Below are 14,171 nucleotides of genomic sequence, written 5' to 3'. Positions count from 1 at the left end.
AAGCATGCTAAATCCCAGATCAAATAGTAAAAAACAAAGCTTTGGAAAAAAATACTTTAAGTTGATGTATATAACTGGGATGTTATATACAGGTGTATATATTTTTATTTGGGTGAGGGATGGAATCTTTTCAACAATAACCCTGGTGATGCAGTGAACCCTATTGTATAACCTTAATGTATGACTTTGTATGATATGACCTGCAGGTGATGGCTGTCGGCATTGGGAGCGTCACTGTGGGGCGATGGATGCCCGGGCCCAGTGGGCTGGCATACTACTGCAGGAGTTCCAGAGGAGGGTGGAAGCATCAGGGATCCCTGGGCCAGACTCTAAGGTCCCCAACCAGGCCAAGGACTTCCCTGCCAAGAGGACCCAGGGTGAGACTTACTACAACACACTGCCAGGTCCTCTTACTGTAGTAGGAATCTGATCCACCAACAGACACATACTACATAAACAAAAGTATGTGGACACCCCTTCAAATTAGTGGATTCGGCTATTTCGGCCACACCTGTTGCTGACCGGTGTATAAAATCGACCACACAGCCATGCAATCTCCATAGATAAACATTGGGAGTAGAATGGCCTTACTTGAAGAGCTCAGTGACTTTCAACGTGGCACTGTCATAGGATGCCACCTTTCCAACAAGTCAATTGGTCACATTTCTGCCCTGCTAGAGCTGCCCCGGTCAACTGTAAGTGTTGTTATTGTGAAGTAGAAACATCTAGGAGCAACAATGGCTCAGCCGTGACATGGTAGGCCACATAAGCTCACAGAACGGGACCCCAAGTGCTGATACATGTAGGGCATAACATTTTCTGTCCTCGGTTGCAACACTCACTACCGAGTTCCAAACTGCCTCTGGAAGCAAATTTGGGTTTGGCGGATGCCAGGAGAACGCTACCTGTCCGAATGCATAGTGCCAACCGTAAAGTTTGGTGGAGGAGGTATAATGGTCTGGGGCTGTTTGTTATGGTTCGGGCTAGGCCCCTTAGTTACAGCGAAGGGAAATCTTAACGCTACAGCATACAATGACATTCTAGATAATTCTGCTCTTCCAACTTTGTGGCAACAGTTTGGGGAAGGCCCTTTTCTATTTCAGCATGAAAAGTCCATACAGAAATGGTTTCTAAAGATCGGTGTGGAAGAACTTGACTGGCCTACAAAGAGCCCTGACCTCAACTCCATCGAACACCTTTGGGATGAATTCGAACGCCGACTGCGAGCCAGGCCTAATCGCCAAACATCAGTGCCCGACCTCACTAATGTTCTTGTGGCTGAATGAAAGCAAGTCCCTGCAGCAATGTTCCAACATCTAGTGGAAAGCCTTCCCGGAAGAGTGGCGGCTGTTATAGCAGCACAGGGGGGGACCAACTCCATATTAATGCCCATGATTTTGGAATGAGATGCTCAACGAGCAAGTGCCCACATGCTTTTGGTAATGTAGTGTACCTAGTGATGAGAATAAATTGTTATTTTCAAGTCACAGATACTGACCCTAAAAGTTTGACTTATGATATACACAGATGGACAACCCAACCCCAAGGCCAGCCCTCCTGAAAGGGAGCAGATCTCCAAGAGGACCTCAATAGCACAACCTCTCCCGTTGAACCCTCTTAAGAGGCTCCGCTCCAGCTGTGTGGTGGTACGAATGGATGACCTGGATATACATCAGGTGAGACAGGACTACCTATGTACATCTCTCCGTTAGGCTTCCTCTGACATTGTTTTCTGTAATGGTGGCAGTCAAAGTATGCTATTCATTATAAAAGGCTATCAATGGCAAGGACAGAAGACATGGAATGCAGCTGGTTGCACAGAATCGAGACATGTTGAAGACAGGAAAGCCATGTGAAGAAAATGAAATACTCTCTATGCACTATTACATTAATTCCTAACCTGGCAATGTAGTCTTAGTTATATCATAGTAAGAGGGGAAACCCTTTTCTCCTCACCACGCTCGAGTGCCCTAAAGCTTGTCAGCTGTGATGTAGAAAAACCCCTGCCAACACAAATAGAGCTAAGCAGTTCCTACTTTTACAGCCATAGAGGAAATCAGATATAATATGCAACAAGCCATGATAAGGGGTATTTTGGGCTTGAGTTGGTGGTAATTCCCCTTTTCTCTGTAAATAATCAAAAATGTAAGACCTTTTGTAGTTTCATTTCATGAGATGGGATATGCAGTGAGCACCAGAGGTATTGGGACAGTGACAGTGTTTTGTTGTTTTGGCTCTGTACTCCAGCACTTTGGATTTGAAAGGATACACTGACTGAGGTTAAAGTGCAGACTGCCAGTTTTAATTTAAGGGTTTAATATTTTCATCCATATCAGGTGAACCGTTTAATAATTACAGCACTTTTTGTACATTGTCCTCCCATTTTAGGGGACCAAAAGTATTGAGACAAATTCACATATGTGTATTAAAGCAGTTTCTATACACTTCTACATTAAAGTGGATGCCTCCATGGTTATGGATAATCCTGAATGAATCGTGAATAATGATGAGGATGAAAGTTACAGACCCATAAATGTCATACCCCCAAAAATGCTAACCTCCCCTGTTATTGTAATGGTGAGAGGTTAGCATGTCTTAGAGGTATGCTAACCTCCCCTGTTATTGTAATGGTGAAAGGTTAGCATGTCTTAGAGGAATGCTAACCTCCCCTGTTATTGTAATGGTGAAAGGTTAGCATGTCTTAGAGGTATGCTAACCTCCCCTGTTATTGCAATGGTGAGAGGTTAGCATGTCTTAGAGGTATGCTAACCTCCCCTGTTATTGTAATGGTGAAAAGTTAGCATGTATTGGGAGTATGATATTTCTACGTCTAACTTTCTCACTCATCATTATTCACGATTCATTCAGGATTATCCGTAATCATGGTGGCATCTACAATAATGTAGAAGTGTTAAGAAACATATTATATTCTTATTTACAATAAAAGTGAATGAAATGACAAAATACATTATTTATCATTAATTTCTATTGGGCACAATAAATAAAACACACAACCAAAACATACAGCAAATGCATCCAACAAATTTGTAGTCACAAGCTTGATGTAATCATTGCATGCTATGAATACGGGACCAAATACTTAACTTTTGACTACTTTAATACACACAAGTGAATTTGTCCCAATACTTTTGGTCCACTAAAATGGGAGGACTATGTACAAAAAGTGCTGTCATTTCTAAACGGGGAAAATACCCTCAAATTAAAGCTGACAGTCTGCACTTTAACCTCATAGTCATTGTATAATTTCATCCACAGAGCCAAAACAACAACAAAATTGTCACTTTCCCAATATATTTGGAGCTTACTGTAGTTAATACTGCATTAAGTTCCGTTTACACTACTTTCACTCTGACCGTCAGAAAACTCATCATTACTTTTAAGTTTTTGTGTGAGAAAAGCACTTCAGAAATCAAATTCACATGAATCATGATTACCATCCCTTACCCTCACACAGGTGTCTACAGGGGGATGCCACAGCAAGAAGACCCCGTCCTTAATATCCTGTAACCGCAAGGCCTTGAACCTAGCAGACAATATACCAGCCATCCACCTGCAATTCACAGAGTATTACTTCCCTGACAACCCCGGTTTGCCTGGTATGAGCTAACCATACACTGTTGTGTGTGTTTCTTGCAAACTGCTATTTAGTCATTATCCTAGTAAATGATTCAAACTGTAGTTTCTTGCTGATCCTCCAATTCAATATTCAGTTCTCTTCTGGTGAAAGAAACAAACCATTAGAATATTATCTTACAACTGAAAATATGTCCCCCTCTCCAACCCCCTCTCCTTCCCCAGTACCCAATACTAACCTATATGCCCAACTGAACGGCCTACAGCTGTGCCTGGACCCAGCCAGTCTGCTGTGGGTCAACCTGTTCTCTAGGGGCCTGCTGCGTACCCTGGAGCAGGTCAAAGCCTTCTACCACCTCCATGACAGCAGCAAGGCAGAGGAGCACATGGACATCCACATGGACGCAGCTCAGATCAAGGTGAGACTGGTTGAATAAACCCAGACCAAGCTGTCAGAATAGAGTTGCATCATTGCAGTCAGTGCCCCCCTTTTGGCAGCAGAGTATTACAGCTCATTACACAACTTTAGGCCATTTCAAGTGTTTCTAGTGTTGTTCAACCTTCCAGATGTTTGCCCTTAGGGACTTTTGTGTAGAAACACTGTTCTTTTTGGTAATGGGTATGCAGTTTTGTAATGCTTTCGTCTCCAGTTTTCTCTGCAATGAAATGGAAAGGGCCCATTTTAAACTTTGGTGTTGATGTTATTACTGGGTTAGTTGTCAGGAGATGACTGTGTTCCTGTTTCTGTGCCTCCCCCCTGTCTGTCTGCAGCTGATCATTCCCCTGGAGTCGTCGATCATGGACCACCAGGACCGGCCCCAGTCCCTAAGCATCACCGTTCCCCAGATGGTCCTCAGCAACACACGCCACTCCCCCCACGGCACCCGGGCCGACCTCCACTCCACCTACAGCAGCTTCTCCACCTGCCACTTCTTCCAGTCAACTCCCCCTTGCTCCTTCCCCCGAGACCAGAGCTCCTTCCTCCCCCTACCCTCTGCCTTCCTCCAGCACTCACTGGAGATGGAGCCCCTGTCCCTCTCTGAGAGGAGGCCCCTAAGGCCCAAGGATGTCTGGTTCTTCAGCCTGTCCCGTCTGTCCATGAGCTTCGAGGGGGCACGGAAAAGCAACAGGGGCAGAGCTCACCCCTTCGTGGAGCCTTTCACCATTTCTGTGTGGATGTGTCGTCCGTCTGCGTTTAAGGTCAGTTCCCTAGTCTCCTCCCCCAATGAACCAGCTCCTGTTGATCCCAACCATAAAACCCCAGAACAGCAGGAAAACCACCTCCCGCCCAACCTGGAACACAACCAAGACAGTCGACAGGAGGTTGCAGTGGCTTCTATCCACTTCCTGGCCCAGGCCATCACACCGGTCAAGGTGTGGCTCAACCACTACCAGTATGTTGCCCTGTTGCGGATGAAGGACACCCTGGCCAGGCTGGGGCACGAGCTGGGCCGGGACACCAGGGACTCTAAGCAGGCCAGGGGCCAGGAGGCTGACCCCCCTACGGTGTGCCTAGCCCTCCTAATGGACTCAGTGGAGCTGGGGCTCCTGCTACCACCTGCAGCCACGGAGCCAGAGGAGGCCCACACCCCAGGGTCTGAAAGCCCCAGCCTGACAGACTCCGATCTCTCCCCCACTCACCAGGCTACTTCACCAGGCCCTCTGGAGGACAGTGGGATAGGAAACACCACTGCCACCATCAACAGCTCTCCTCCCCTTGAGCAGGAGGTGGATGGTGTAGTAGATGAGGCCAGCGAGGCAGTGGAGGTCATGGAGGGGGAGATGGCCCAGGGGGATGGCAGTGGTCCTGTTCTCTCTCCTCCCTTCTCCCCTGAACACCATCACTCCCTCTTGTCCAGGGACCCCTCTACCTTCAGCCTGGAGGGAGAGCTGTCCACTGCCCTCACCTCCACCAAGGACGTCACCAAAGATGCCTTTAGTGCCTCCCTGGACCTGACTAAAGGGGCGTTCTCCATTACAAAAGATGCCTTCAGTTTCATGAGTCGCGGGTCGGGGATGAGCAAGCTGTTCAATCCACAGGCGAAGTAGGTTTCCCAGCATGCTCTCCTGCTGTGCTGTTGTCATTACACTATATGGTTCAGCTCTTCCAGGTCCATATTGTAAACTGTATGGATGTGGTTTTACTGGTGTGAATGAACATACAGGCTGTTGACCCTAACTCACCCTCCGTTTCTGTTTGTGTAGGGAGCAGCGCCCTGAGGAGGGGTCCCCCATAGCCAGCCTGCGGCTCCAGTCCATGAACCAGTCTCTCTCGCAGCACTCATTTGACAGTGCTATCCTGGACGGCAGCCTGCCCAACGACCACCTCTCAGTGGAAAACGATGCCAGTGAGAACTTTGTCATCCTCATGGATGGTAACTCCCCACAATATCATCAGTCACTTCAAAACCATCCAAACTCTACAACACACATGCGTATTGTATCAAGAGAATACAGAACATTTAAAAATAAAGATATACTATCTATCTAGTAAGATGATTTAAGAATAATAATCTTGAATCCCACTGGACAATAGAGTTTTGTCCCTGTGTGTTCTGTTGTGGTTTCAGACTCAGGGGTAGTGTCCATGATGCGACCCAATGGCACCCCGGGGCCCAGTGGAGGCAGTCCTGCCCTGGGGACAGAGGGGGGGTCCTCAGCTGACCTGAGCAGCTCCCTGTCCCAGAGCATTGAGGACATCACACAGGACACAGTGGGTCTATTTACATACATACACTGTCCAGTGTGACATTACAGAGGCATTGTCAGCACTTCCACTGTATATGCTCAGCAATCATACTGTATTTGTAAGCTGAGCAAAGCAGAATTGTTATTGTGATTAACTGATTGTGCTGTGGTGTGCTGTGCAGACCTCTGTGTTGTTGCTGGTGCTCAGTGGGATGGCCTGTGTGGCAGACCTGAAGGGAGAGGACCTGGTGGTGGCAGTGGAGGCCCAGGATCTCATCCTAAGACAGATGGGCAACGTCAGGGTCTCTGACCTGCTGACTGAACTGATGCCAGGTAACTGCAAGCTACGGATGGAACTATGCTTTTATCCATTCTGGATGACTTCCAGTGGCAGATTTGGATAATAATCCAGCGTAAAAACACTGCCTCTGTCAGTCATCGAAAATGAAGTAGAACTTAACTACCTAAAGACCATGCACCTTACTGAGCATCAGTCACACTCAACATCTGTGTCAACACACTGGCTCTCAATTTCGAATAAAAATGGTTCCCTTTGTCAGAGAACACTCTATCCTCCCAACTCACTCATGCTCTCCGATTCCCTGCCAAAACACCTGTTATATCCACTCACAAAAAGAAAAACTACACCTTATGGGAAAACGCAGACTGTGAAGACACACAGGCACACGCACTCTACACGCACGTACATTTTAATATTGAATATATTGTAGTGTTATACATTTTGTATTGTAGAAATGTAGTGGTGTAATGATGTTAGATGATGTACTGTTTTATATTATTCGTTTTTGTGTGTCTTAATGTGCTTAGACCCCAGGAAGAGAGCAGCTAATGGGCATCTATAATAAACACAAATACATACTCATATTGTGATATAATCACTCCTGTAATCACCTCACTCTCCCAGTGTAACTACTAAAGACTCTCAATGCTACTTTTAGACCACTCTGCATCCATAATACCCATTCTCTGACTACACAACACACCATTTTTTACATGATGTCCGTAGTGCCTGGTGGGTCTACCGTTGGCCACAGGCAAGGCTGCAGGGCAGTTCCCGTGGTGGGCATACGGATGGAGATGGGTCCTTCTGCAGCGCGGCATGGTTCTCTGTCTGGGTTGGTGGGTCACCTGGAGCTGGGTGTGCGAGACTGTCAGGTGGATCTGTTGGTTTCTACACTGGCCACCTTGGGGCCCTTCCTGGAGGATGAGCTCAGTGCTGACATCCAACCCATTAAGATCCGGCTGGAAAACGTCACTATCACTCTGAAGGTCAGCTGGTAACGGAGACTATGGAACTCTGTTGGGGTCAGATAATGTTATTTGATGTGTAGCCTGTTTTTATACGTGGTAAGATCCCAACAGCGTTCCATAGGATACAGATTGAATAAATGACAGTTAGCCTGCCATCCATGCAATGGACTTAACCAGTGTTTTCCCCTCCTGTTTAGGATGATGGTCCCAAGGTCTACCCCACGGCCCCCCAGCCCCAACCTGTCACCTTTACCGTAGACCAGGTGGTTGTGGAGCGATCTGATGACGGCATTTTGAGAATCAAAGGTGATCGGGGGAGAGGAGACGGACCTGTCTTTGAATATTACAATGATTTTGTCTCTCACTGCTTGAATGACATCGAATAACAGGAGTAATCTTTATTTCTAAATATGTATTGTCTTGTCTTGCAGGTGGTGAAGGCACAGTCCCAAGAGACTCAGCAGGTGGTGCTGTGGTATGTTTGGAGAAGCCAGACTGTTGGACAGAACGAAAACTGTCGCAGATCACGGTAGATCTCTACACCCACTCACACTGACTCACCAGTATCAGTAAGGATTAGGCTAGTTTGAACCACCATGTAAAATGAAAGCGTAGCATACATAAAGTGATTATTCACGATAGCACAGTCCCGACAATAGTTGCATTGTACTTATGGTTTTTAACCTGAAATGTGTGTGAAACGGTTGATATAAAATCGCATGTACTCACAGGGCTTAAATGGAATACTTTTAAGTTACATTTTGGATGATTAGATAAAGATAAGGCCAGACAGTTGTAGTACTTGTTCTTGTCTGGTTCTCTTGTTAAGGCTAAGAGGGGCCAAATCAGGGTAGCAATTACAGCTGAAGAGATTTAGCATACTTGCCCTGGCAAAGAAACATTATTTAGAAGTGAAAAGCAATAAAGACAACAACCTTTTCCCTTCAGAATACTTTCCTGGAGTCGCAGCTATCGGAAGCTCAGTCGGCCCTCTCTCAAGCCCTCACTGACCGAGAGCGTCTCCTCTTGGAAGTCAGGAAGTATGACCCCATGTTTGACCTGTGACCGCTTTACTTCCCCGGCCAGCAGAGGGCAATATACTGGCACTAGATCAATAAGGGAGTAAAGGAACTGATAGAAATGTCTGGACAAAATTAGCTGTCTGAACCCAGGCATATGACAATTTCTAAAGAACAGTGATGAGTACCTAACAGTGGAATCCACCCTGATGGTTCCAAAGTTCAAGCTCTTGTAATGAATTGCACAAACAAACAGTGTGTCACTTCCAGAGAACACATAGGGGGCCCCTGTAGAAAACAGGTGTCCTACTGTAGTCACTCTTTACACACTGACGGGTATTGCTGTACATTTAAAGCTATTTACACCTAGTTTGAATTTAAACCACCATAGAGAATAGTTGACTCATTGTTGTGCTGCACCTCACTGGCCATCTATCTTTAGCAAATCTTTTATTTGAAGAACACATGCCAAAATTAGTCTACTATGCAGAGAACTGTCAGTTTAGTAGTGTTAAGATTCCATTGATGTTGTTTCCTGTACACATCTTTCAATGTCAGGCATGCCCTGTGAAGACCACTAGAGCTCTAGGAATGTTGGTGTGTGGGTTTACAAACACCCACCAAGCTGCAACTATAAAACTGTTCGCTATTGTAAAGTAGATCCTGTTCATAGTTGTACGTCTGTATAGTTAGTAGCTGGTATTTTAGATGCATTCATGTAACGTTGTTTAGGATGATTGTGTATTAAATAGAAGTGGGGAAGGGAAAGAAAACCACTGACTTAAAGCAGTACTGCACTGTAAACATGGAGCTCCTGTCTGTGGGATCACCAGACACACCTCCGCATAGCTATCCTTTTGAATGGTTGTGTATCTGAGAAGGGGAAAGCTCTATCCACACTGTTCTCAGATACCAGGTCAAAATGTTCCCGTCTTATTTTTCTTGCATTTAAAAAAAAAAAAAAAAAACGTATATAAATTTGGTGGTTGAATGTTCAGATGACACATGCTTTCTGATCTTTTGAGGACAGTTAAGACAATGGTTATGGTACATTAACTGGTTTAGTTTTTTACTTGAGAGGTGTACCCTGCACTCAGACAGGTATTAGTTGATCTCCTTTACTCACCCATCTGCATGGAGAAACACCATCTAGGTATATACTAATACCTCACTGACCATCCACAGAATTAGACTTCAATAAGTCCTTCTGCTATCCCTAACTTTTAGATACAGGGGAGTGGATTGGGGTATATTCATCTATGGTTAGAAGCCCCTGTTTTGGATCCCAGTGTGGATGAAATGTAGTGTTATTATTTTGATATGAACTGTTATAGGCAGTCATGAATATTTACTTTTTGCAGCTATTTGAAATAATTTTTGATAAGACAGTCTTGCTACTAGCCATCTCAACAAACACATCAGATCAAAGAATACATAGAGATACTGCATCTTAATTGCGTATATACACACAAAATATGTATAATGCTAATGCTTTTATCTACACTAAAACTGACAGGTGCACTAATGCCAATTTGTTGTATTCTACCCATTGGGTACCTTTATATTACTATGGAACACCTGTGAAGCCTTTGTACTAATTGGAGTTATATTATTTAATGTGGTTATATAATTAGATTTTTGTTAGTAATTATAGGATATCTAATGTGGAGTTGACAAAGTTTATTATTTCTAAAATGTTTGTCTCAGAAGATTGGTACTTAAGAGGAGAGACATTGGGTTAACGTTACTTAGATCAAAGTCACACTCAGCAAAACAAGTGTGAATAGGGAGAAAGTCAATTGTGTCAAGAAGAGACTTGTGTATGTGGTATGGTGCTAACAAGTTAACTAACCCTTGGTTGAGCTTTTAGCATCATTCTCCACTCTCTTCTGAGTGGAACTGCGAGACCTCTGGTGGCCATAATAATATACCACTGTACCAAGCCTCTGGGCTTGTTTCTCTGGTTGCCTTCTGATATTAATGTATGAATGATAATGTTACATTCTGATTGAGAGATGTAGCATGAAGCAAAGGATGAATTATGTTGTACCCATAGCCTGAGAATGGTTTTAAGCAATTATTTTTTTTTTTTAATGTAAAAGTGAAAATGCCTAAGGTTAACAAATGAACTTGTCTAATGTGTCAGTTTTTTCCCTCGTCATGCATGTTTGTATTTGAACATTCCCTAAAGGTCACATTCAGTGTAACAAAGTAGTGATTCCATTACGAATAATATCAACAACTCTCAGAAAATACATACTGCTACCCAATTGTTTTTTTGATTGTAGATATTTGCTTTTAGTTTTTTTTTTTTGCATGGCCTTGGCTGTAGCTAGGTTTCCATCCAATTGGCGACAGATTTTCATGTGAATATTCTATAATCCGCATTAAAACAATATGTCCATGTTCCCATCAGAGTCGTTTCCATCATATTGATTTGTTGCGGTTAAAGGTTGTGCGCGATGTAGTGCACATAAAAATAACTTTTGCGGTTAAATTCCCATTCAGGGCTCGACCCACCCAGTGTATAATTAAGAACAACAAGCGATGCAGGCGAAACAGACAGTGTAGGCTTAGATACTTGAGAACATTTTGTCTCAAAATGTATTTATTTTTAAACATAAATACATTTGCACAATTAGCATAGACATGAGATTGGTCAAAACAAGACATGGTATCAATAACATTATAAACTGGATGGTTCGAGCCCTGAATGACGATTGGCTGAAAGTACTGTTACCACGGGTTTGACAAAACATTTATTTTTACTGCGCTAATTGCGTTGGTAACCAGTTTATAATAGCAATAAGCCACCTCAGGGGGTTGTGGTATATGGCCAATATACCACAGCTAAGAGCTATTTGATCAAATAGAAGTTTCGCAATGATTACGTTGTTAGGAGTCTACTGATAGAAGTAGGATTCGTGACAACCCGGTAACTTTGAGAAGAAAAAAAAACTTTTATAGTTTGTGTTTGGTCTTCACAAACTACCACAGCTTCAAAGCAAACACCGCCCATTTCTAAAATATATATTTTTAAAATGTGATTTTAAATGTAACCCCAGCCACACTGCTAACCGTATGCCTAACCTTAAATTAAGACCAAAAAGCACGTTTTTGTTGATTTATTTTCACGTAGCCAATTTTGACTTTGTGCCTGTGACGATAACTAGTGGAAACCGATGTGCATGTATCTGCATTACATACATTTACATTTAAGTCATTTAGCAGACGCTCTTATCCAGAGCGACTTACAAATTGGTGCGTTCACCTTATGACATCCAGTGGAACTGCCACTTTACAATAGTGCATCTAAATCTTTTAAGGGGGGTGAGAAGGATTACTTTATCCTATCCTAGGTATTCCTTAAAGAGGTGGGGTTTCAGGTGTCTCCGGAAGGTGGTGATTGACTCCGCTGTCCTGGCGTCGTGGGAGTTTGTTCCACCATTGGGGGCCAGAGCAGCGAACAGTTTTGACTGGGCTGAGCGGGAACTGTACTTCCTCAGTGGTAGGGAGGCAAGCAGGCCAGAGGTGGATGAACGCAGTGCCCTTGTTTGGGTGTAGGGCCTGATCAGAGCCTGGAGGTACTGAGGTGCCGTTCCCCTCACAGCTCCGTAGGCAAGCACCATGGTCTTGTAGCGGATGCGAGCTTCAACTGGAAGCCAGTGGAGGGAGCGGAGGAGCGGGGTGACGTGAGAGAACTTGGGAAGGTTGAACACCAGACGGGCTGCGGCGTTCTGGATGAGTTGTAGGGGTTTAATGGCACAGGCAGGGAGCCCAGCCAACAGCGAGTTGCAGTAATCCAGAAGGGAGATGACAAGTGCCTGGATTAGGACCTGCGCCGCTTCCTGTGTGAGGCAGGGTCGTACTCTGCGGGGATGTTGTAGAGCATGAACCTACAGGAACGGGCCAGCCTTGATGTTAGTTGAGAACGACAGGGTGTTGTCCAGGATCACGCCAAGGTTCTTAGCGCTCTGGGAGGAGGACACAATGGAGTTGTCAACCGTGATGGCGAGATCATGGAACGGGCAGTCCTTCCCCGGGAGGAAGAGCAGCTCCGTCTTGCCGAGGTTCAGCTTGAGGTGGTGATCCGTCATCCACACTGATATGTCAGCCAGACATGCAGAGATGCGATTCGCCACCTGGTCATCAGAAGGGGGAAAGGAGAAGATTAATTGTGTGTCGTCTGCATAGCAATGATAGGAGAGACCATGTGAGGTTATGACAGAGCCAAGTGACTTGGTGTATAGCGAGAATAGGAGAGGGCCTAGAACAGAGCCCTGGGGACGCCAGTGGTGAGAGCGCGTGGTGAGGGGAGACAGATTCTCGCCACGCCACCTGGTAGGAGCGACCTGTCAGGTAGGACGCGATCCAAGCGTGGGCCGCGCCGGAGATGCCCAACTCGGAGAGGGTGGAGAGGAGGATCTGATGGTTCACAGTATCGAAGGCAGCCGATAGGTCTAGAAGGATGAGAGCAGAGGAGAGAGAGTTAGCTTTAGCAGTGCGGAGCGCCTCAGTGATACAGAGAAGAGCAGTCTCAGTTGACTGACTAGTCTTGAAACCTGACTGATTTGGATCAAGAAGGTCATTCTGAGAGAGATAGCGGGAGAGCTGGCCAAGGACGGCACGTTCAAGAGTTTTGGAGAGAAAAGAAAGAAGGGATACTGGTCTGTAGTTGTTGACATCGGAGGGATCGAGTGTAGGTTTTTTCAGAAGGGGTGCAACTCTCGCTCTCTTGAAGACGGAAGGGACGTAGCCAGCGGTCAGGGATGAGTTGATGAGCGAGGTGAGGTAAGGGAGAAGGTCTCCGGAAATGGTCTGGAGAAGAGAGGAGGGGATAGGGTCAAGCGGGCAGGTTGTTGGGCGGCCGGCCGTCACAAGACGCGAGATTTCATCTGGAGAGAGAGGGGAGAAAGAGGTCAGAGCACAGGGTAGGGCAGTGTGAGCAGAACCAGCGGTGTCGTTTGACTTAGCAAACGAGGATCGGATGTCGTCGACCTTCTTTTCCAAAATGGTTGACTAAGTCATCTGCAGAGAGGGAGGAGGGGGGGGGAGGAGGATTCAGGAGGGAGGAGAAGGTGGCAAAGAGCTTCCTAGGGTTAGAGGCAGATGCTTGGAATTTAGAGTGGTAGAAAGTGGCTTTAGCAGCAGAGACAGAAGAGGAAAATGTAGAGAGGAGGGAGTGAAAGGATGCCAGGTCCGCAGGGAGGCGAGTTTTCCTCCATTTCCGCTCGGCTGCCCGGAGCCCTGTTCTGTGAGCTCGCAATGAGTCGTCGAGCCACGGAGCGGGATGGGAGGACCGAGCCGGCCTGGAGGATAGGGGACATAGAGAGTCAAAGGATGCAGAAAGGGAGGAGAGGAGGGTTGAGGAGGCAGAATCAGGAGATAGGTTGGAGAAGGTTTGAGCAGAGGGAAGAGATGATAGGATGGAAGAGGAGAGAGTAGCGGGGGGAGAGAGAGCGAAGGTTGGGACGGCGCGATACCATCCAGTAGGGGCAGTGTGGGAAGTGTTGGATGAGAGCGAGAGGGAAAAGGATACAAGGTAGTGGTCGGAGACTTGGAGGGGAGTTGCAATGAGGTTAGTGGAAGAACAGCATC

At 45.8% G+C, this 14,171-nt stretch overlaps 1 protein-coding gene across 2 annotated transcripts in view; it reads left to right on the top strand.

Annotated features, from left to right (window-relative positions):
* The window catches only part of LOC115102306 (bridge-like lipid transfer protein family member 3A), a 49,173-nt gene extending 38,192 nt beyond the window's left edge, over positions 1-10,981 (top strand). Inside the window, exons 10-21 of one of the 2 annotated variants that reach the window (XM_029622127.2) lie at positions 207-377; positions 1,528-1,676; positions 3,476-3,617; positions 3,820-4,013; positions 4,366-5,639; positions 5,800-5,942; positions 6,165-6,307; positions 6,465-6,615; positions 7,310-7,572; positions 7,752-7,860; positions 7,986-8,083; positions 8,503-10,981. In XM_029622127.2, coding sequence (XP_029477987.2) covers positions 207-377; positions 1,528-1,676; positions 3,476-3,617; positions 3,820-4,013; positions 4,366-5,639; positions 5,800-5,942; positions 6,165-6,307; positions 6,465-6,615; positions 7,310-7,572; positions 7,752-7,860; positions 7,986-8,083; positions 8,503-8,619 — 2,954 coding nt within the window. In that variant the 3' untranslated portion in view covers positions 8,620-10,981. Of the gene's footprint in view, positions 1-206; positions 378-1,527; positions 1,677-3,475; positions 3,618-3,819; positions 4,014-4,365; positions 5,640-5,799; positions 5,970-6,164; positions 6,308-6,464; positions 6,616-7,309; positions 7,573-7,751; positions 7,861-7,985; positions 8,084-8,502 lie in introns of both variants that reach the window. The other variant, XM_029622126.2, reaches the window with a different exon arrangement.
* The last annotated feature ends 3,190 nt before the right edge of the window (positions 10,982-14,171 follow it).

The sequence above is a fragment of the Oncorhynchus nerka genome, linkage group LG20 (assembly GCF_034236695.1).
Source record: "Oncorhynchus nerka isolate Pitt River linkage group LG20, Oner_Uvic_2.0, whole genome shotgun sequence".
Taxonomy (NCBI): Eukaryota; Metazoa; Chordata; class Actinopteri; order Salmoniformes; family Salmonidae; genus Oncorhynchus; species Oncorhynchus nerka.
The sequence above is the reverse complement of the archived record's forward strand: the minus strand, read 5'-3'. Positions and strand labels throughout refer to the sequence as shown.